Source organism: Schistocerca piceifrons, chromosome X (genome assembly GCF_021461385.2).
Source record: "Schistocerca piceifrons isolate TAMUIC-IGC-003096 chromosome X, iqSchPice1.1, whole genome shotgun sequence".
Lineage (NCBI taxonomy): Eukaryota > Metazoa > Arthropoda > Insecta > Orthoptera > Acrididae > Schistocerca > Schistocerca piceifrons.
The window spans coordinates 317845143-317868623 of record NC_060149.1 but is presented as its reverse complement, the minus strand read 5'-3'; the positions used below and the strand labels follow the sequence as shown (position 1 = coordinate 317868623).

General features: G+C 39.6%; 1 protein-coding gene across 1 annotated transcript in view; it reads left to right on the top strand.

The window, feature by feature from the left end:
- Positions 1–23481, top strand: part of LOC124721731 (probable methylthioribulose-1-phosphate dehydratase) — a 103471-nt gene that overhangs the window by 41496 nt on the left and 38494 nt on the right. The window contains exons 3-5 of the mRNA XM_047246830.1: positions 11687–11781; positions 19804–19964; positions 20037–20143. Of these exons, the coding sequence (XP_047102786.1) occupies positions 11687–11781; positions 19804–19964; positions 20037–20143 (363 nt within the window). The remainder of the gene's footprint in view (positions 1–11686; positions 11782–19803; positions 19965–20036; positions 20144–23481) is intronic.

Below are 23481 nucleotides of genomic sequence, written 5' to 3'. Positions count from 1 at the left end.
TAGGGATAAGACACAATCTGGTTCCCACTGATTATAGCCATTGGCCTCCCTTTCATGTATACACAACTTGGTACTCCCCATGTTTCATACCTGTTGCCTTCAAAGAGTGTATTACAGTCCACATTATTGAAAGATTTCTTTAAACCTACAAATGCTGGAAATACTAAGTTACCTTTATCTAGTTTATCTTCGAAAATGAGTTGTAGGGTTACTGTTGCTACATGTTCCTGTATTTCCCCGTAAGAAAGTTTTCACAGTTTTTCCATTCTTCTATAAATTATTTGTTAGTGTTTTATAACTGTGGTTTATTAAACTAACAGTTTGGCAATGTTAACACCTGTCAGGAAGTGTATTTTCTGATATTGGGCTTATTACGTTCTTCTTGGAATCTGAGGATGCTTCACCTTCCCTGCAAACTAGCTTGAACAGTTTTACAATGTTTGGCATTCCCAGTGCTCTTGAGAGCTCTGAGTGAATATTGTCACCCAGAGGTGCCTTGCTTTGACATCGGTCTTTCAGTGATCTTTTAGATTCTTTTCGTAATGTCACATCTCCCATCTAATTTTCATCCACTCCAAGTTTCTTTCCTTTTATAACCCTGATATATATTTCTTACAACATTTGGTATTTCCATTTTGTTTTGTACTGGCTTTCCATTTGAGTTCTTGATGTTCGTACAGCTGCTTCTCTGTTCTCCAGTATTGTATATGCGGTAGCAGTATTTCCTGTAGGCTCTTGTGGCTTTGCAGCTCTCCTTTGGCCATTCCTGCTTTACCATTTTACACTTTACATCAGTCTGTATTCCCATTTTATGCACTTTTCTATTTTATTCTTCACTCAAATTTTATATCCCCACCTTACAGTGGCAGAAGTGTCATCCTGCTGGGTACCAGGAAAATAGAAACCTATCTGGGGAATACTCGTACAAAATGCTAGTAATCACTCTGTGATTCCAACATATTGTCTCCACTGTCTCTTATCAACTTGTTAGCTTAAAGACTGTAATACAAATCCTGACACTTGTAACAAAAAATTCTCCCTATATTTCATTTACTTTCTAAAGAATGCTGTCGCCTCACCTAATTAAAAATATTGTTGATTAAATGAGAAAAAGAAGACTCATTAAAATTTTTAAGAGAAATAGACATTGAAATGATTTATTCACTTTGCAAGACGTAAGTTGCAGAACAGCAGCACCTAAATTGTTTGTCGATGAAATCAATAGTCAGTCATATTCATCTTAATTATTTGCAAATAAATGAGGTATTATCTCACTCCAAGAGACTATTTTTATCATGTTTAGGAAACACATTTGTATCTATTTCTAGCATCAGTGTTCTGCTACAATCCTTTCATCAGACAACTAGGTCAATAATGAAGTGCTGTTTAGTTTCCAGAATAATGTAAATGGGTAAACTTGAAATAATTTTCAATAAAACACTTTTTTAAAGCACGGATATTATGATTTTGGACGTGTGATAAAAGATATCTTGATTGGCCTTATGTTTCATAGATCGATGATACCATTTACATGAATTTCACATGTTTGCAATGGAGACAAATTACAGTCTTGCTCCCCACACCTGTGCACCATCAATACTCTAAACCAACTTCTTTTCAACACCACTGTGGCATAATGACTCTTATCTCTATGTACAAACTTCAGGGAGCGAAGACAGAGATGTTACAATTCAACAGATCACGGACTTTCATTAATATCAGTATTGTTCAAATGAAATGACATTTATGTAGAAATTATTTGAATCATGAGATAGTTTGTAAAATATAATATGTTAAGTAATTTTTGAATATAGTTTCTTATAACAGAGTGTACAAAACAGTTTGCCTGAGACAATTAAAGCTTTCATATAACAGTTGAAAATGTACATGAAGAGATTTCCAAACATAAAGGAAATAATAAATGAAATATCCAATATAGACCTCCAAACATCAAAATAAATACATAAACTCACAAAGAGATTTTTTTTTTTCAACAGGCAAGAAATATCATAAGAACAACAAGTGTATTGAGGTGTGCATTAGACATAACCGTATCACTATCTACTGTAGCACAGGAATTACACAGGTGTAGTCTCATTTCAAGTTGCATATTGTGATGAATGTTTTGTAAATACTATTTAAAAGCTTTTTAATTCATATACACAAAGTCTGAAACCCGTATCATATGGTCTTTGGGTTAAATATTATTTCCTACAAAACAGGCACCAAAACTAAACTTTCTGTCTTGCCTAGAAAAACTGCTGCATATGCAAGAATCTCCCCCCCCCCCCCCCCCCCCCCCCCTTGTTTCCAGATTTGTGACTTGTAATTATTTTTGTATTTTGTGTGTTTTGAACTCTGTGTTGTTTGGAATAATTTTCTTTAATCATTTCACATGGATTTTTGTTTTGATTTTGTATTGCTAGCTGTTTGACTGCTCATATTGTCTATTTATAGAAGATTTCATTTGCATGTTAAGTATGATCTTGTCCATATGTGTGTTTCTTGTTTTATTCACTTTGCTCTCGGGTTCCTCTTTCAGTTAAAAGTGAGACTTTGTTGGTTACTTGCAACACCTGGAAAGCCAATAGGATAAAAGTTTTGTGACATTTGCTAAGAATATGTTGGTGTGTGCTGAAATACTAGTAAGGAAGGGAATAGAGAGCTTTAAAAATTGGTATTGTTGTGTAACAGAGAAAACAATGGTCCACATTGATTAAAAGAAAGCCTGTAAAGAATGTTAAAGAAGAGTGTAACAAGATGGACCTATGCTGAACTTTGATGGACTTGTTAGAGAGATTTGGGAAAGCTTTGTAGGGCAAAAGAGAAGGGAACTGCAGAGGCCACTTCCAACTGATGTGCATCAGACAGCTTAAAAAAGTGCAGGAAGTGATGGAAACTGTATACTGAAGATCAAACAGTAGCATCAAAAGAAAGAAAAGTGAAATAAAAGATAAAACTGATGCTTTTGTTTCCACACTTCAGTGAGAAACTGGTAAGACAATATTCAGTTTTGGTAGGAATTTCAATTTAATTCATAATTTTAATTTTCTGGAGCTTCTATAAATTACTTCAAATTAGTAATGTAGATGTGCTGCAAAAACACCCGGCATGATTATATGCCGGTTGTTTGCAATATACGCATAAATACTATGCAAGGGCTCAGAAATTTCACTTAAAAACTCTTAGATGTGTAGAAAGCATTGAGTAGGTAGTGATTTAATAAAGCACACATCTCAAGATAACTGTTTCTGTGGTATAAGAACAAACCCATTAAACAATGTGTTCCACTCTCCCGCTTATGCCCAGTGGAAGACTGATAGTAATGTATGGTGATGCCACTAATTATTGTATATATAATTAAATAATTGGTGTGACAATGATGTTCAATGGTAACACTGTTGTATTAGTGCAAAAGGATGTAAATGAACAATGTAAGAAATTAAAGTTGAACTAAATAAGCCCTTGGTCACAATTTTTAGTCTTTTTGACCAGGTTTCAACACTTCTATGATTGCCTTCACCAGAAATTAATTGTTTAAAGTGGCCTATAACATAAGTGCAAATTTATGTGAAAAATTTTTTATATAAAAGTGTAAGTACTGACTAACAGTACAAGAAAGAGACAGTAATTACATGTCACACATAAAATAAATACTAAGTGAAAAAGCTTTAGTCACAATTTTAAAGTAGAAGGAGTGGAAAGTAGCCACTATGGGCTGCCCGCATATGTTGAGCTACAGGTAGCATCAGGGGTGTATTTAGTTCAACTTTAATTTATAAATGGTCACTGAACCAAGCAGCCATGTTTAAAACTTTGAGAATGTAAGACATAATATAAAGTTAGTAATGATCACAATAACAGTGTATGTTTAGATTGTCCTCTGACATTTGATGTTCTTATAGCGTCAGTTTCGTAAAAGTGTAATAATGACAAGTATCAGTATATTGCTATCACTTTTTTGTCCAGAAAATGTGGGTGAAAGAGGAAAAAAACAATTGTACTGCATGGTTTGTTCCTGTAGCACAAAAATGGTACTTTTAGTGACATGATTTGTATTCAAACCATTATCTACACCATACTATCTACATGTCATAGGAAATTGCCCATAAAAGACTCAGGGTACCTCCTATTTCTTAATATATGTATAATATTTTTGGTAAATAATGTCTTAGTTTACAAATTTACATCTTAATAGCTTTGCAAGTAGAATGTACAGCTTTAGCTTTCATAATATTTTCCTGTTGCATGTAGTTAGCATAAAAATTGCTGTGCATTTCTAAAAATGTCTGTAGAAATCACAATAAAAGGCATAATTGCATGCTGAATAGTTTGTCTTTTATAGCACCATTAACAATGTGTCCAAAACGTGAACATAACCATTCAAATATATCATCATTTTTTAGCTTTTTATTTCTGACAAAGTAACATTACTTTGAAGATGTTCTACAAGAGTACTATTTCAAAATACTATAATGATTGCAATGTGTCAGGATCTACTGAGAACAAGATAAGTTGCTACAAGCAGAGATGACTGTAAAGACATTTGAGAAAAAAAGTAACTTTTTATACAAATTGCTACAGAGAATTATTAAGTCAAATCAAATACCTCATTAGAGCATACCGAGATTACTAGGAAAGGTTCACGATGTGAAATTCTATTATGTTTTCACAAAACTAGGTGGTTCAAGGTCAACTTCCCTATGTATAGCATTTCCAATTATTGACAGTTTCAAATGTTAGTAAAAGTTCCGAAAAAATGTTATACACTCTGTTTACAGTCAGAATATGATTGAGCACTTTCTAAAAGTAAATTACTGTAGTTGCTAAAACTAATCTGACAAGATATTTTCAAGTAAAATGTTTTTATGTCAACCCATGGAAAAATTCAGAAGCACTAATATATTTGGATTGGAAAAGAAATTACATCTTTTATCATATTCTTCTTCTTCTTCTTCTTCTTCTTCTTCTTCTTCTTCTTCTTCTTCTTCTTCTTCATATCCTTCCAGCCAACCAGGTAGGGTGTTTATGAAAAATTTGACTCCACTTTGCTCTATCTTGATATACTTCTCGTCTTGATACTGTTTCCCAGTTTTCTCCACTAGTTTTCAGTTCTTCCTTAATCTGATCCAGCCATCTTGGGTTGTCCTATTGGTCTTTTCCCCTGCACATTTCTATCCAAGTATTGTTTTGGCAGGCAGTTATCCTTCGTCCTCTCCACATGTCCAAACCACTTGAGCCGTGCAGTACTCAGACTGTTATGGACAGATCCACTTGCATCTCTCCTCTGATGTCCTCGCTTTTAATTTTCTCTCTTCAAGTCTCCTGCAAGGCTGATTGCAGGAACTTCATTTTGCATGCTCGCTACTTGCTCAGATCTTCCTTGTGAATTACACAGCACTCTAAGCTGTATGTCATAATTGGTAGGATATAATTTCTAAAAATGGTCTGTTTGGCTCTCACGGTAACTTCCTTATCCCACACAAGGTTCCATATTTGATGAAAAAAATTTAGATCCCTTTCATACTGTGTTCTGCATGTCTAGTTGGCAGTCCCATTTCTTGATACTGTACTTCACCACATCCAATTTTCTCTCCTCCTAGCATCAGGTTGTCCTGGACCCAGGTCCTGCTTATAATCATTGCTGCAGTTTTGCTCTTGCATACTGTCAGCTGGTACTCCTTTAAACTTGGAGTTCCATTCATCTGACCTTCCTTCTGTATCTCCCCAAATAGCTAAATCATCAGCAAAGACTAATACACTGAGATCACCATTTCCTATCTTCTTGATTTCCCTTATAATCATGTCCATAAGTGTAATAAAAAGTAGTGGGGAAAGTTCACTACACTCTTGCACTCCCCTCGCTATGTTGAACCAATAGAGTCTACCATTGTGCACATTTTCACAACCGTTGCAGCCTTCATATAGCATTTTCATCTTCCTTGTTAGTGAGTTTGGAACCATTAGTTTTTTTTTTAAACAGTCCCAGGTCCTGCACGTCAGTGCACTGTTTCAAATGCTTTCTCCACATCCAGGAACACAATTATGAGATCTTTACTCATTTCCCAACACTTTTCTATTAACTGACGTAGCACAAATATGAGGTCCATTGTTTCTATGCTGCTTCTGTATACATGTTGGTCTGCTTCAAACTGGTTTTCTGACAGTGATCATAATCTTTCCTCAATAATGTTTTCTAATATCCTAAGACAGGGTGATTCCTCAATAATTAGAACATGTCCTCATATTTCCTTTCTTGAACAGTGATATTATAATCCCCTTCTTCCAGTGCTTTATTTTTCGTTTCAGATTTATTTATTTAATAGTATGGCTAGGGCCCCCCGTCGGGCAGACCGTTCGTTGAGTGCCGGTCTTTCAATTTGACGCCACTTCGGCGACCTGCAGTTGGTGATGATGATAGGAGGATGATGATGATGATGATGATGATGATGATGGGGATGATGATGATGATAATGATGATGACAGCACAACACCCAGTCCCTGGGTGGAAAAAATTCCTCGACCCTGTTGGGAATTGAACCCGGGCCCATAGGATTGACAATCCGTGACGCTGACCATTCAGCTACCGGGGGCAGGCTCCTTTCAGACGACTCCCAGTTTGATGTAGCGATTGTATTACTTGGATACCTGCTGCCCTGATCATATCTACTGTCAATTCATATGGCCTGGCTGACTGGCCTCCTCTCATATGCTTAAAGGCATTCTGTCTCTGCACAGACAGTAAGTAGTTTTGCCACTTCAGGTTCTGGTAAAAAAACACACACACACACACACACACACACACACACTCACTCTCTCTCTCTCTCTCTCTCTCTCTCTCTCTCTCTCTCTCTCTCTCTCTCTCTCTCTCTCTCTCTCTCTCTCCATGTCTTCTGTGACCATTATGCATCCTGGAATAGACCCCCATTTTCTCTTTCTATTGCTTTCATGCCTTCAATGTCTGATCTTTTGCTTTTTACCAATCTGTAGACTATTTTATTATTTCCAGTGCTATCTAGTTTTTGGGTGAATATTTTCCAACATCTCTCCTTTTCTTCCTTTACAACATATTTAACCCAAAGTTTCTCGTGTGTATATGCCTGTTCCAGTGTGGAACAATATTGAGCATCTACTGGTTTAATCCCATGGGTTTGCTTTTGTTTGTCCTATCTTTGACTTTCTTAGCTATTTTGTATTCTTCAATAGCTTCCTTCAAAGTGTCATTCCACTAGTTGGTTTCCTTTACCACTTGTTTCATCAGATTTGTACAGTGAAGTTTACTAATGCTATCTTACATGTTACCCACTCTTCATTTGCACTACCTGTTTCATTTGATGGTAACTTTGCAGTCATCTGACTTGGACAGATGTTTTTGTTCTGCTTTCTTTGGTCTCGATTCTTTGATCTTAGGCATCTTTCTTGGGTAGATTGTGATAATCATTTTCTCCTTCACATGAGCTATAAGGCATCTGTGATCACTTTCAAATGGTTCTGTCGGTATGACTTTTACCTCTCTTACTCTTCCTCCACTCTGTTGGTCAGTTATTATAAAATTGATAACTGAATTGCTTCTTCCATCCCAGCCATATCTGGTGATTTTATGGCTGTCTGTTTTTCCTGAAGAAAGTGTTGTTTATGGAGATGTTATTTCTTACACACAAGTCTAATTGGTGGTGTTCTCCAGTATTTCTTCCTCCATACCAATAAGCATCCAGCACCTTTTCATATCTGCCCCAATCTGGGCATCAAATCACCTATTACCATGATTTTGTTTTTCTGGATTTGATCTTTCAGTTCCTGGAGGAAGATTTCTTTGTCCTCATTGCTGCACACTTGTTGTAGAGTAGACACTTGTAAAATTGTGAGATTAGTTCAAATGGTTCAAATGGCTCTGAGCACTATGGGACTTAACATCTTAGGTCATCAGTCCCCTAGAACTACCTAAACCTAAGTAACCTAAGGACATCACACACATCCATGCTCGAGGCAGGATTCGAACCTGTGACCGTAGCGGTTGCGCGGTTCCAGACTGAAGCGCCTAGAACCGCTCGGCCACACTGGCCGGCTGTGAGATTAGTCTTCCCAGTATTTATTGTGACTTTAATGATTCTCTCATTGATGTATGTGACATCTGCAATACCATCAATGTCTCTATGAAGCACCAGGGCCACTCCATTTGTTTGCCTTGTTTTGGTATACATACCAGTAAAATTTATAGCCTCCCGTCAGTTTTTTTTAATTGGCACATATTGTGTCTCTTAAACCAAGTACATATATTTTCCTTTCTCCATCATATTGACTATGTATTCACTCTTTCCAGGTAGTGTTTGATGTGTTCAGGTCCATTAATTGTGTGGTTGTCACATTTAGGATTCCTTCCTGTGATCTTAGCATGTCAAACTCCAGCTGATTGGCATTCATTCCAGTGGCATAAGAAGATGAGGCTACATTTGGTTTATTCAGTTTGAGGGTTGTTCTAGTGTTGAAAGAAATTATACATGCATTTTATAATAAAAATATAGAAGTATTCAGAGAGGAAAAAAAAATACTTTAAGAGGAATTAAATGTTTACCTGTGTAATGAAAAATGTCATTGCATTTTGTTTGACCTTGAAGAAACTTGCAGTTAGAAAGCTATAAAATTAATTTTGGTAACCTCTGAGATTTATTACATAATGATACCTATAAACATAGTTTATCTCTGAGAGATTCCATGCAAGGCATCGCACGAGAACTTGCATGCCACCACCAGGACTTGGTTCCAAAGCTAACCTTAATAGAACCTAGAATATTCTGTCTCTCGAAGATATTATATTTGCACCTTTTACAGACTCATCATCACTTCATTAATCACTCGAAACACCAATATACACTATACAAGAGTTAACAAGAAACTGCAGTATTGTAGAAGCAGAGAAGGATAAGCATGAAGACCAAATGCAATTCCACAAGTGGTGTATGAAGTAAGACTTTAAAAAACAATTCAGTGACTATTTCTCATAAATATATCGATAGTGGTCTAGTGGGTAGAGCACTAGACTCAGGTTCTGGGTTCAGTTGCGGGTAGGGGCAAGAATTTTACTCATTGCAGTCCTTCCAGGACAGCCCCAGGACTACTCAGCCTGCTACCAAATGAGTGTTGGGTTTCTCTACCAGGGTTAAAATGTGGCCGGCGCAATGGGCTCGCCACTCTCCCCACCCTAGTGTTGTGGCAAAGTCTGCACTGCCTTGCTGTCAGGCCAGTAGCCTGTCATGGGCTTGTGCCATAGACTTACGCTTAATAATCAAAAATACTGTTGAATTCTGGAGTTCCAGCATCCTTAACAAACTGCATTAATACTCTTTCTCACACACCTCTTCTCCGTACTTTACCACATGTAGCCCAATCTTCTTTTGTAACATGATCCAGAGTGTCATGTATATCGCATTCAACACCAGGAACCCAAAAATTCAGATTCCTTTTTGATGTATCCTGTTTAGGTTGAACCCATGTAGGATAATTGTGGCTGTGGTAGGACTGAAGTTAACAACTTCATGCCCCATTCTCTTTGCAATGTGATCCAATTCATAGATCTTCTTCGCACATCTTGTATCTTGTGTGGATAAAAGCAGGGAAAACTGAACATCCTTCTTCTGAAGCCAATCCATGATGTCTTTGTTCCAGTGTGAAGATGGTGCTTTTTCGGTTTGTATGGAATGATAGCTTGCATTATGATTAAAATAATGCAGCCTTCTTCCAACAAGTTCAACTGATTAATGAACTAATTTTTGAAAACTGCACCATTTCTGAATGGTAATCATGTTCAACAGTACTCTCACAGCCATAAAATACAAGTTTTTCTCCTGATATAAATTCAGTATTTGCAGAGCCAGCATGAACCCCAAGGAGCTGACCTGCTCTCTCTGTGGGTTCTGTCAGGCCACTATTTCCTTTCTCCATCATATTGACTATCTCTTCATCCTTTCCAGGTAGTGTTATGATGTTCAGAGTTCCCACTCATAATCCCATTCTGGTGTTCAGGTCCATTACTTGTTGTCTTTTTTATTTGTTGTCTGTTTTATTTGTAGGCATCATTTTTCTGGAGTTGCAGTTACATTAAGTAGTACAGGTTATATACCGTCTTTTGTGGCTGTAAGAAAAGTCTTTTAGACCATACATATTTTGCTTAAATTAATGCATCTTCAGTGGCCCAGTAACAATGCAGTTTCCCATACAAATCTGTTAGTCCAGATTGTAACTAGTTTTCAGGTTTTAAATTACTGCTATTAAACAGTGTTAAACTAGGATTATTACTCATGCAAAATTGAACACCTAGGTGGCGAATATTGGGAATGAAATTGGTGGTGGTGGTGGTGGTGGTGGTGGTGGTGGTGGTGGTGGTGGTGGGGGGGGGGGGGGGGGTGAAGGGGAATTCGATACCAGGGGGGAAGCAAGATGAGACATAAAGGGCTGACACGTGCGACCTTGAAGCATGTGGTTTTGTGATGGGCACAATGGATACATAAAGTTTGCAATTCGGTCCCTGGAAACTTCTACTCATTTGTACTATAACTAAAGTATCAGTTTTTCATATCAATTTTATCCTAGTTCTTCAGTTATTTAATGCAAAGAGAAGTCATGTGGAAAGAAAGAAGAGAGGTGAGAAGTTTAATGACAATGTTTTTTTCCCTGATCTTATTTTGATGGCTCTATTGCCAATACTTCATTGCACTAACCTATTAAACAGTAAGTAGCATTGTAACCATGAACTGGCATATCCTCATCTTTCTTAAGAATGCACTAAGAAAAGTTAATTGTGAACTCTAGGTGAGTAACATGCTAGTAGCATTTGATTCAAGTGGAGATGAGAATGGCTTAGAGGTAGACAGGAAAGTCGCAGAACCAGAGTGTACAAACGTCGGCCAGACAGTTTCCTCATCACTTAAGATACATATTGCTGCTATGGAAGGTGCACCTTCAGAAATGAGATAATCTCCAACAGTTTTGGAGTACCATCAGGTCAGGAGTATTTTGCCAGGACAACAAATCCTTCTGCACTGTAGTCATGGACTATAGAAAGAATCTGCTAATCTTACACCATAAAGAGGGGGGGGGGGGGGGGGAGACTCTGCACGTCTCCAACCACTGACAATGTGTTCAATCTCCCTGTTTGTGGCCAATACAAATGTAGCCTGACCAGATTCTTCATGCAGATAATCCTGGAATGGCTGCAGTAAAGGCAGCCCTAAATTTTAGCACATAGATCCTGGGGCATGACCACATGAGTCTCCTCTTGTTCTGTGTTCGGCATGATGGTGCAGTCTCCCAGGAAGTGAACTGTCGTGGCATAAAGAATATAAGTAGGTGTCTTGCAGTGTTCTGTGGTGTCCTTGTGAGCCATCAATATTGGAAGCACTCAAAGACCTTTGGGGAGTGGGGTGCTCCTTAGTCCCCTGCACTACCTGTGCCACCGTGACTTATCTCATATTTCTAACCATCATAGCACATGGTTCCATATGAACTTAAAAAAAAAAAAAAAACCCTATAAAATGTGACTGGAATATTTTAACAGATGTAACCTAATCTAAGGGACAGGCATGAATTGGAACACTATTTATAAGGTCTTGCTAGTCCATTTGAATTATTATATGTTTACTCATTCATTGTACACTGCATCATAATCACTTTTTTTTTCAAACCTTTCCAGGAACATCCAAGAAAACTGATCCCAGCACTGTGTCGCCAGTTCTACAATATGGGTTGGGTTTCCGGAACTGGAGGAGGAATGAGCATCAAATACGGGTATGAATATAGTTACTCAGTTTTTCCCCTTGTGCTGCTTGATTTTGTTGCTAAAGTTTGTTATTAGCCATTGTTATTTAATAATCCGTGTGGGAAACAGATTCTGTTTGTTCTGTACTACACCGTGTACTCAAGGCAAGCTCTTATGTAGATGATATCTTATCTATGTGTCATGCACAATACTGAAATAATAGATGTAAGAATACAGATTACTACCACCAAATGGAGGGGGGCACATGGCAGTCCACTGCTTACTGCCTCTTCTATTTGGTAAGTAATGAATTATTCTTCTTATATATTATTATCTAATGTGGATGATGTAGAATATAATAATGCAGTAATTATATTACACACATCAAAAAAAGTTTTGTGTCACCTCGGTTCCGAGATTTACGGACCCTGTACAGAAAATTGGAATAGAGACCAACATAAACATCATTTCAGCCCTTCTTACTGCTCATGAAAACCTCACATTGCATGTTGTACCACCACACAGCGAGACCTTCAGAGCTGGTGGTCCAGATTGATGTATACAGTAACCTCTAATACCCAGTAGCACGGCCTCTTCCATTGATCCATGCCGGTATTCATTGTGGCACATTGTACACAAGTTCATCAAGGCACTGTTGGTCCAGATTGTCCCACTGTTCAATATCTTTTTTTCTGTGAAAGTTGTTCTATCCACATGAAGACATTTATATTCCTACATTCTTTTATTAAGAGCTTCATTATCCCTGTCAGGAGACAAATATATGGAATCAGATGAGCTGGTGTGAGTCTTGGTGCTGAGTAGTGTGAAAAGCTATCATGGACAGCACATGTTTAGCTTCGTACAGGCAGAACTGCTGGCCCAGATGTTTATTTACTGGCAGCAATAGGCCAGACCCGTCAGCTCTTATGCTGATACTGCTTAAAACTGCTCTTGGTTCCACGAGCTAGCCTAGTTGTTATGGTCATTCAAGCTGGTCACATTTTGTGCTTTTCTCTGTGCCAGTCTCTGTACAATGTTTGGACTTCCTGCTCCCCAGTCAACTGACTCACACAGAATTATTCCTCTTCTGGGGTCCAGTGCCTCAGCCCCGTAGTCAAGCATCCACTGTTCTGTAGAATAATGACTTTTGTACTGATGGGACAGCTCCGTGGCTTTGTCGTACCTGTGCAGATACAGACTGAACCACACTGGATGTTTGTATCTAAAAGGAAATAATCAACCAATCAAATGCGTGCATTTGTACATGCATGTCATACAAGAGTAAGATTCAGAATTGCACAGACTTTCTCAATCGTAAGTCCAGAGTTCACAGGAACCTAAAGTTCAGTATAAATGACAAACCACAACTGACATCCTGTGTAGATCCCTCAGAGTGGTTGGTCGGTCACTTCGTCCATAAACGGCCCTTTTCAATCTATCCCAGGCATGTTCGATAGGGTTCATGTCTGGAGAACATGCTGGTGACTCTAGTCGAGTGATGTCGTTATCCTGAAGGAAGTCATTCACAAGATGTGCACGATGGGGGCATGAACTGTCGACCATGAAGACAAATGCCTTGCCAATATGGTTGCTCTATCAGTCAGAGGGTGGCATTCACATATCATACAGCCGTTATGGCACCTTCCACGGCCACCAGCGGCATACGTCAACAATGTGTCTAATACATTCAGCCTGACTGGGTTGCCTCCAAACACGTCTCAAACAATTGTCTGGTTGAAGGCATTTGTGCCACTCATCAGTGAAGAGAACGTGATGCCAATCCTGAGCAGTCCATTCAGCATGTTGGTGGGTTCATCTGTACCACGCTGCATGGTGTTATGGTTGCAAAGATGGACCTCACCATGGATGTTGGAAGTGAGGTTGCACATCTTGCAGCACACAGTTTGAGCCGTAACATGACGTCCTGTGGCTGCACGAAAAGCATTATTCAGCATGGTGGCATCTCTGTCAGGGTTCCTCAGAGCCGTAATCCGTAGGTAGTGGGCATCCACTGCAGTAGTTAACCCTTGGGCAGCCTGAGCGAGGCATTTCATCGACAGTTCCTGTTTCTCTGTATCTCCTCCATGTCCGAACAACATTACTTTGGTTCACTCAGAGATTCCTGGACACTTCCCTTGCTGAGAGCCCTTCTGGCACTAAGTAACACTCCAACCACGGTATTAACCGTCTAGGCATGGTTGAACTACAGACAACACGAGCCGTGTACCTCTAGTCAACGTGTATCTTTAGGAGTTTTGGGAACCAAGATGATGCAAAATCGATGTGTGTCTATGAGGACTGTCCAGAAAAAAACCTATATTTTGCTATAAAAAATAATCATGGAGTCAATACAGACCTACATATTTGCTTTACTTTTCTACATGATCAGTATTCATACTTAAGCATTTTATCATCTCTTGAGTAAATGGTAAATTCCTTCTGCACTGTAGATTCCATCCTGCCTATGGCAGTATGTTGAAGTTTTTAGTTGGAGTCAAATGGAGCCAAAGCATTTGGAGACAAGCCAGTTTTTCATGTTCATAATGAGGTGGAAATGACTTGAAGTGAAGACTGGGCTGTGGTGTGGATGTTCAAAAATGTTCTATTTGGACTGATGTTATGATTCTTGTGTTTTTTGGGCAGCTTAGCACAACAGTGTTGTGCAAAAACATATCAGTGTTGGTCAAGAGACTGGCTGGAGAGGTCATCTGTTTTCTTAACATCTCACTCGAGGCTTCAGAATGTGTCATTGCATATTCCATAAAATCAATAAAAATAGTTCCTTTAGCATCCCAAGAAACATAACCATCACCTTTATGACTGAGAATGTTTGGTGTGCTATTTTTGATTTCTTTTCCAATGCTTACTGACCATGGTCACTGGTTTAACCCCATATCAACAGAGGAAATCAGTGTCTCAGCATCAGCCAAAATTTTGTTTGCATACTGTCTTCTTCTCTATTGTAACAAGAAAAAAAGAGGTTTCTCAGAAAAGAGCTTCATGACCTAACTATGGGTGTATACAATACAAAGCCTGCATCACACCTTTATTTTTCCTGTACTTAGCATCTAGGACAACTTCATCCAACAAATAGAAGTTTCTGCATCAAGAACTTCATTGAGCTCAAGCACTTCCAGCTATTTAATACTTCCTAATGACTCTGACAGAAGTGTTTTATTCTGTGTGAGTCAGTCGACTGGGGAGCAGGAAGTCCAAACAATGTACAGAGACTGGCACAGACAAAAGCACAAAATGTGACCAGCTTGAATGACCGTAACAACTGGGCTAGCTCATGGAACCAAGAGCAGTTTTAGGCAGTATCAGCATAAGAGCTGACGGGTTTGGCCTATTGCTGCCAGTAAGTAAACACCTGGGCCAGCAGTTCTGCCTGTATGATGATAAACGTGTGCTGTCCATGATAGCTTTTCATGCTACTCGGCACCAAGACTCACACCAGATGATCTGATTCCATATGACTGTCCCCTGACTGGGATAATGAAGCTCTTAATAAAAGAATGTAAGAATATAAATGTCTTCATGCAGCTAGCCCATTTTTTACTGAAAAAGATATTGAAGAATGTACAAGGATGTACAAAAAGACTATACTGAGCTGAGCTTCTAGATAATCCCCTTCTTCATTATTTCATTCTTTATAGAAAAGTTCTCTCTCTCTCTCTCTCTCTCTCTCTCTCTTTGTGTGTGTGTGTGTGTGTGTGTGTGTGTGTGTGTGTGTGTGTGTGTGTGTGTGTGTGTGTGTGTGTGAGAGAGAGAGAGAGAGGGGGGGGGGGATTTTCCCTCTAATAAAATACTGCTTTATAAAATGGTAGTTCAATATTTACTTTAAAGTTGCTGCTCTAGCTCATATGGCCAAATTGTGTTTTTACAAGCTGAAGGTAGTGTAAATAAACTGAAACAAGTTAAAAAGTATTGAAGAATTTTAATTTTATTATAAGCAGTCTCTGTTGATCTAAAATGTTTACTGCTTAGTTGATAAAAATCGTTGTTTGTGGATTGTAAAATGCATGGTGTGGCTATTTTGTTGTAAGGCAGCAATACATACGCCATGCATACACTGGTACAGGGAAGTCACCAGGGAAAAGCTAAAAATACAACTTGAATTGTTAAAACTACATACTCTATAATAGACAATTAATGAAGAAGTGTGGAGAAGTCTTAAGTTATAGTTTCACAATACAGTCAACTGGCCAGTGCCAACGGAAAAAACAGTGCTACAGAGTTTATTTTTATGATCTACATCTACATTCATACTCCGCAAACCCCTGTAAAGTGCATGGCAGAGGATACTTTCAATAGAACTACATATTAGGGTGTCTTCTCATTCCATTCTCATATGAGGTGCTTAAATACCTGTGTGTGTGTGTGTGTGTGTGTGTGTGTGTGTGTGTGTGTGTGTGTGTGTGTGGGCATGCGCGCGCTGTAACTAGTCTGATCTTTTCTCCTGATCCCACTGGGAGCAATACATACTGGACTGAAGTACACGACTTAATACTGGTTCTTGAACCTTCATAAGTAGGCTTTCACGGGATTATTAATATCTGACATGAAGTTTCTATCAGGTGAGGTTTCTCAGCGTTTCACTCACTCACTCACACACACACACACACACACACACACACACACACATACACACTCCCATGTGTCAAAAAAAAAAAAAACTGTAGCTATGTGTGCTGCTTTCATTTGTATATAATAAAAATCCCCAATTAGTCCTATTTGATGCAGCGTCCCATGTGAGCAGTAAGTGTTCGGAAAGCATTCTACTTTCTAGACAGCCTACATTTTCCCAGTGTTCTACCAGTGAAAGAAAGTCAGCCACCAGCTTTTTCCTGTGGTTGATTGTATGTGAGCATTCCATTTAAATCTGTTCATGTTGTTATACCAATTTGTTTGTATGAGGTGACTCATTTCAATTGTGACTATTATTTATTTATTTGTAATGTACTATTTTACATTCATACTCTGCAAACCCCTGTAAAGTGAATGGCAGAGGATACTTTCAATTGAACCACATATTAGGGTAACATGGACTGTGGGAAAACCGGAACAGAAGAGAATCGAAGCATTTGAGATGTGGTGCTATAGACGAATGTTGAAAATTAGGTGGACTGATAAGGTAAGGAATGAGGAAGTTCTACGCAGAATCGGAGAGGAAAGTGTTGTGGATTGGCAAGAGAGCCAACCCACTATGAGAGGAAGCCAAAAGGCACGCGTTTTAGCTCACGCAGGCTGGCGTGAGGTCTGGAACAGGTCAAGGAAATGAGACTAGCAAAAAAGGACGTAGCTGTGGAATACTTAACTTTAAACCATAAATGGTGAACATCGCTCTTGACGGTACATGTTTTACATCATCAATAGTAACTGGTAATGGCGCCTTGCTAGGTTGTAGCAAATGACGTAGCTGAAGGCTATGCTAACTATCGTCTTGGCAAATGAGAGCGTATTTTGTCAATGAACCATCGCTAGCAAAGTCGGCTGTACAACTGGGGCGAGTGCTAGGAAGTCTCTCTAGACCTGCCGTGTGGTGGCACTCGGTCTGCAATCACTGATAGTGGCGACACGCGGGTCCGACATATACTAACGGACCGCGGCCAATTTAAAGGCTACCACCTAGCAAGTGTGGTGTCTGGTGGTGACACCACAAAAGGAATATGTGGAAAACACTGATAAGAAGGGACAGGATGATAGGACATCTGCTAAGACATAAGGGAATGACTTCCATGGTACTAGAGGGAGCTGTAGAGGGCAAAAACTGTAGAGGAAGACAGAGATTGGAATACGTCAAGCAAATAATTGAGGACGTAGGTTGAGAGTACTACTATGAGATGAAGAGGATGGCATAGGAAAGGAATTCGTAGCGGGCCGCATCAAACCAGTCAGTAGACTGATGACCAAAAAAAAAAAAAAAATTTACATTTCTAAACATTTAGAGCAAGCTGACAATCTTTACACCTCTTTGAAATCTTATCACGGTGTGATCAGATATTTGGGCACCTTTTTCATATAGTACTTACTACTTCATTATACAGTGAAACCCAGCTTTTACACTTTTCAAGGGACTTAAAAAAATGGTGTTAAATACGGGAAAATGTAAAATGGAAATAACGTTTTAAGCTGTAAAAGCTATGTATAGGATACCCCTTTGCGTTTTCGCACTTCTTGTGATATATGTACATAACAGGCATCAAAAGATTTGTCAGGCACTTGTTTATTATGTGATAAAGGTTTTTTATCCAGTAAAAATAGCATATGTAACTGTAACTGATAACTGACTGGGAAATAGTAATGTTTGACTCAATTTCGTATGTCATAATCAATGTTTTTGAAAGCCTGCAGCTTGACAAAGCTGACACGATAATCACAAAAATCACAAAAATGTGTTTGCACAGCAGACAGTTTCAAAGCAGTTGTTGTGATTTGTCATAATATATTTATTTGAACGAACCTAGTTACTTCCCTCAGCCATGATGCCAAGTAGAGTTTGGCAGCAGCTGGAGATACGACACAAATTGTTGCAACTGTCACATGTTCACTGGTTCAAATCCGCTGACTATAGTGCTCTGATGTAAAGAAACTTAACCACGCACTATTTATAAACACTACTGGATGGCCATCATCATGCCAGCATCATTTTTTCTCCACGAACGTTTTTCATAATGAATATGTTGACACAAAATTGGGTGCAAATTAACATTGTGAACATGGGAAATTTGATGGGAACAATAAAAAATATTGTAAACTGCAGGAAAATGTGAATTCCGGGAACGTAAAATCAAGGTTATACTGCGTCAGCTGCAAAAAGTCTGATGTTACTATTAATATTGTCCTGCAGGCCATTAACAACACCGTGATCCATAAGGATCCCATCGTGCATCCCTGAAACATGCCTAAAGTTACTGATGCAGTTGCCATGGCACTCTATCCAGGATAACACTTTACATCCTTTCTTCCCAGAAATCCTCAATCCAGTCACAAATTTGGTTTGATATGCAATTAGCTAAAATGGTTTAAAACACTAAGTGTTATGTTGCTGCTAATTTCTGATAGAAATGTCTTACAGTGCAATGTTGTCATTTAGAGGCACCTGCCATTTTGACATCATACATTGTTGTAAGATTAGCTGTTGCGAGGGAACTATTTTCTTCCAGTTCACCCATTTTAAAAATTGTCTAGCCATCCAAAGTTTTATATTCAGTGGTTTGATTTCAGGAAGGATCTGAACGCACCCACAGATTTTATTTGTGTTCTTAAGTGTGATATGATGATATTACAGATACCAAAGAAAATTATAGTTTAAGAGTAAGACATAGCTAGAACTTTCACACCATAGAGTGAGCTACTTTTGGCAAAAATATGACATTCAGTGTAAAATACAGTAATTGAGAAAGAAAAGATATCAGTTCAAACGTAGTAAAATGTTAATAGCTTGTATGTTTTTATTAAAAATGCCAATGCAGTCTCTGCCTTAGTTAGTTCTGAAGTTTATGTGTAAAGTGGTGAATAGTTTTGCATGCCTACTTCTAAAAAATGAATGTGTTAAAGCTATGATAGTTCCACCATCCCAGCCTAAATTCTGTCCTCGCGCGTGTGTGTGTGTGTGTGTGTGTGTGTGTGTGTGTGTGTGTGTGTGTGTGTGTGTGTATCTACAAATGGTTTCATTTAGTAGTATGTACAGATTCTTATACCTTTGAAAGGCAACCACTCATCTATAGCGGACTGATGCGCAGCACGTAGAAACACTCAACAGAATACAGTATTTATACTAGCTTTTGAGCTCCTGCACTTTCTCTAGCAAATGTGCACACATTCCCATTTATACACACAACTGTACAGTTGTGTGTATGAATGGAGACGTTTGCACTTTTGCGAGAGAAAGAACATAGTTTGAAAGCTAGTGTAATCACTGCATTCCATAGAGTGTTAAATGTGCCACACAATGGTCAGCTATAGGTAAGTCATTGCTTTTCCTTTATTTTATGTATTATTCAATTCAGGAATTTCCATTGTTATACATGTGTTTAGTCATTCCACAGCGGCAAGATTTACATTGCACCCTCTGGTGTTCAGAAGGAACTCATTCAGCCAGATGATCTTTTTGTTATTGATATGGAGGGCCAAGATCTTGAGCTGCCTCGTCCTGAAAAGAAACTGAAAAGAAGCCAGTGCACACCTCTCTTCATGTGTGCATATACAGGTACAGCTGCTGTTAATGTGCTGTGGCAATAAATGTTAAATGCATCATCTTACAAGTTTTTGCATATTACAGCTCGTAATGCTGGGGCAGTCATACATACTCATTCAAAAGCTGCTGTGATGGCTACATTTTTGTATCCAGAATATGAATTCCGCTGCACCCATCTTGAAATGATCAAGGTATAGTTGTTCTTGAAGTAGTAGTTAGGTTAATTAATTTAAGCACAATTTCACTTACAGTCACTGTATTGTATGTCCCAGTTTGAAAATTAAATGAATAGACTCAATGTTTAGAGTTGCTGAAATGACAGCCACCTAACCCTCTCTTCCCCATCAACTCTTAATTTTATATGCAGTGAAAATTGTTGTTTCCAGCAAAACTAGTTGAGGATTGGTCCTTTTTTAAAATGTGTGTGTGTGTGTGTGTGTGTGTGTGTGTGTGTGTGTGTGTGTGTGTGTGTGTTTTTGGGGGGGGGGGGGGGAGAGAGAGAGAGAGAGAGAGAGAGAGAGAGAGAGAGAGAGAGAGAGAGAGAGAGAGAGAGAGAGAGAGGTGTTACAATAAACTGCAAAAGTAATCATTAACAAAGAAATGTTAGCACTTTCACACACAAATATAAAATGTCGAGGAGAAACAAAGTATACCTTGAGAACAGTATTGTCATTCTACATACACTGCTGGATAAAACTACCTCAAGACCTCATTCTTGATTATAGTCCTACCCACATTCCCTTAGGTCATCTTCTTGGTCTTTGTATCTTTTGGGATCCAGAAAAAAAAAACTTTCTTAGTCCTCCTAGTATTTGCCAAATTCATCTGATGTGGGGGTGGGGAGGAGGGGGGAGGAGGAGATGGGGATGAGGGGGGGGGGGGCAGGAAGAAGCAGACTCTCAATAGAGAATGTAGCAGTGTAGTAGAAAAACTGTGCCTATATTGTAGAGTTCTACCTGTGTGATACATTTTGCTAAAGTACCAAAGCGACATTTTAATTTCCAGTAATGCTGTACATTGCTACAACTTCATATCAGTTCTGCGAAACAGCTTTTGATGACATAGTTAGTTATATTCCTCACATCATTCCATAGTCTAACAAACTTTCTTTGAGCAGTTGTCTGCAGTTGAGACAGAGGCCTGTTTAGTTAACTGAGCACATATTGTGAAACAAATAAGCCAAGTAGCATTGTGTGTGCTGTGATAGACAGTATTCTTATTGTTAGGTCTGTAATGTTGGCAGGTACTTCACATAAAACTCTAGCACCTGGAAGTCTTCAAAGTTCTGCTGATTCATAAATTGGGATCAGGAAAAGTTAGACAAGTAGTACTGTCAATTCATCTAGCTAAATGACCAGTCCATGTACATTGCATTTACTTGACAATCATACACATATGAAAAACAGTTTTGCCTTATCCCAGTTCTCAGAACTTCTGAAGATGGATGTTGACTGTGGAAAAATATATCACGGACAAAGTCCCTTTGACTGTTCAGAGACGTCACTAAACCAGTCCAGAGATGTAAACAACCATGCATGAGCAGCGCCTATAAGACGGAGGGGGTCCAACAGCCTATCAGTTCCAGTCATTCCACCAGGAAGGAGATACACGGCTCATGTTGTCTGTAGTTCAACCATGCCTCGACTCCCCCCACAGGGGTTCACAACTCTTTTGTGGATACGTGCGTGGCGAGCACGGGACCCTGAGCTAATGCCACTCCCTTTCCTTTCCTGGCTGCATACCTTCCTTTTCCACATCCTTCCCTATCCCCTATCCCCCCCACCCACCTCTGCCTCTTCCCTTCCCCTACTCCCCCTCTGGGAGTATGTTTCGTGCCTACATCTGGAGATGGACACTTGTAACTGTAAGACAGTCTCTCTTCTTCGCTTTCTGTGCTGGAAAGTCTCTGTCCTTCCTTTATCCTTCTCTTTTCCTTGCCTCTTCTCTTTACCCTCTTCTCCGCTGCGATGTTTGAGACCTCTCTTCTTTCCTTTCCTTATCTTTGTTCCTCCCTTTCTCCTTTTTTTTTTTTTTTTTTTTTTTTTTTTTTTTTTTTTTTTTTTTTTTTCCCCTCCCTGTGCATGTCTGAAGGCCAACCTATGCATTCCCACACGTAGCCGGTGACGGGGTAACGCGTAATTCCTTGCCCCGGGTAGACAGGTAGGACACGTACGTACCCACTGGTAACGGCCAGGCCCAGGGAGGGGTGATTACCCAAGCTGGTACCTTCCAAACGTGCCAATTGGTCCCTCCGTCCGTTTCTCAGGTGGTGTGACCTGAGGTGTGAACAATCATCTAAGGCAGGAGTGCCCTCAGAGAGGTCCCCCACAAGCAAGGGGCGCGCCATCGGAGATGCCAGTAATCATGGGGGATACTTTCGCAATGTTTTCCTCTACATCTACAATGTCTGATCACAAGTGAAAGTTAAATGAGTCTCAGCCATGGACAATTCTTCCATCAGTGCCACAGTTCCTTGTTTCTCGGTCAGACAAAGGTCAAGACTTCCCCACAGTCAACCCTTTCATTATTCAGAAGGGTGTCGATGCAGTTGCAGGTCCTGTAAAGTCTTGTTCCCGATTACGAAATGGCACCTTGTTGTTAGAAACAGTCAGTGCCATCCAGGCACAACAATTGCTGCGAACTTCACTGCTACACACCTTCCCTGTCCCGGTGGAAGTGCACCACACTTTAAATTCATCACACGGGATGGTTTACACATGCTCCCTCGACGGATTGCCCGATGAGGAAATTCAAAACTACCTGTCTGACCAGGGCATAACGGCTGATAGTCACGAAAAGGGTTGACAAGAACTTGGTTCCAACCCGTACTATCTTCTTGACATTTGACAGAGTTCAACTTCCATCGAACATTAAAGCGGGCTATGAGATAATTTCAGTTTGCCCTTACATCCCCAACCCTACGCGTTGCTATCGGTGTCAGCGGTTCAATCATTCCAGGCAGTCATGTTCCAATCTGGCCAATTGCGTTACGTGTGGCAAGGATGCCCATGAGGGTGCTTGTCCACCTCCATCCCCTCTTTGCATCAACTGTAAGGGTGACCACACTGCTTCCTCTAGAGACTGCCCCATTTTCAAAGATGAACGGCTTATTCAGAAAAATCAGAGTGAAGGAAAAGGTGTCTACATTTGCTGCTCGTAAGTTATTCGCCAGTTGGAAGCCCACTGTGCCTCCGGCAGGTAAATATAGCACTGTCCTTGCATCTCCTTGGCCTACTAAGGAGCAGCCATGCAGACTTTTAATCTCACCTTTAGTGCCACGGTTGTCAGATCGGCCAGCACAAAGATTGCTGTTCAACCTCCCCGCTATCATCTGCTCACTCTACAACTCGCCCTTCATCGGCTTCTGCTAAACCACGAGCCCCAGAATCAGACACCCGGACTTCCAAAAAAGAGCCTACTCGCGAAGATTTTTTGCGTACCCCGACAACACAGCCATCAATTCCTCCCTCATCTCAACGTCCTGTTTCCAAGAAGGCTCCTAAGAAACCAAGTTCCTCTCCTTCTCCGC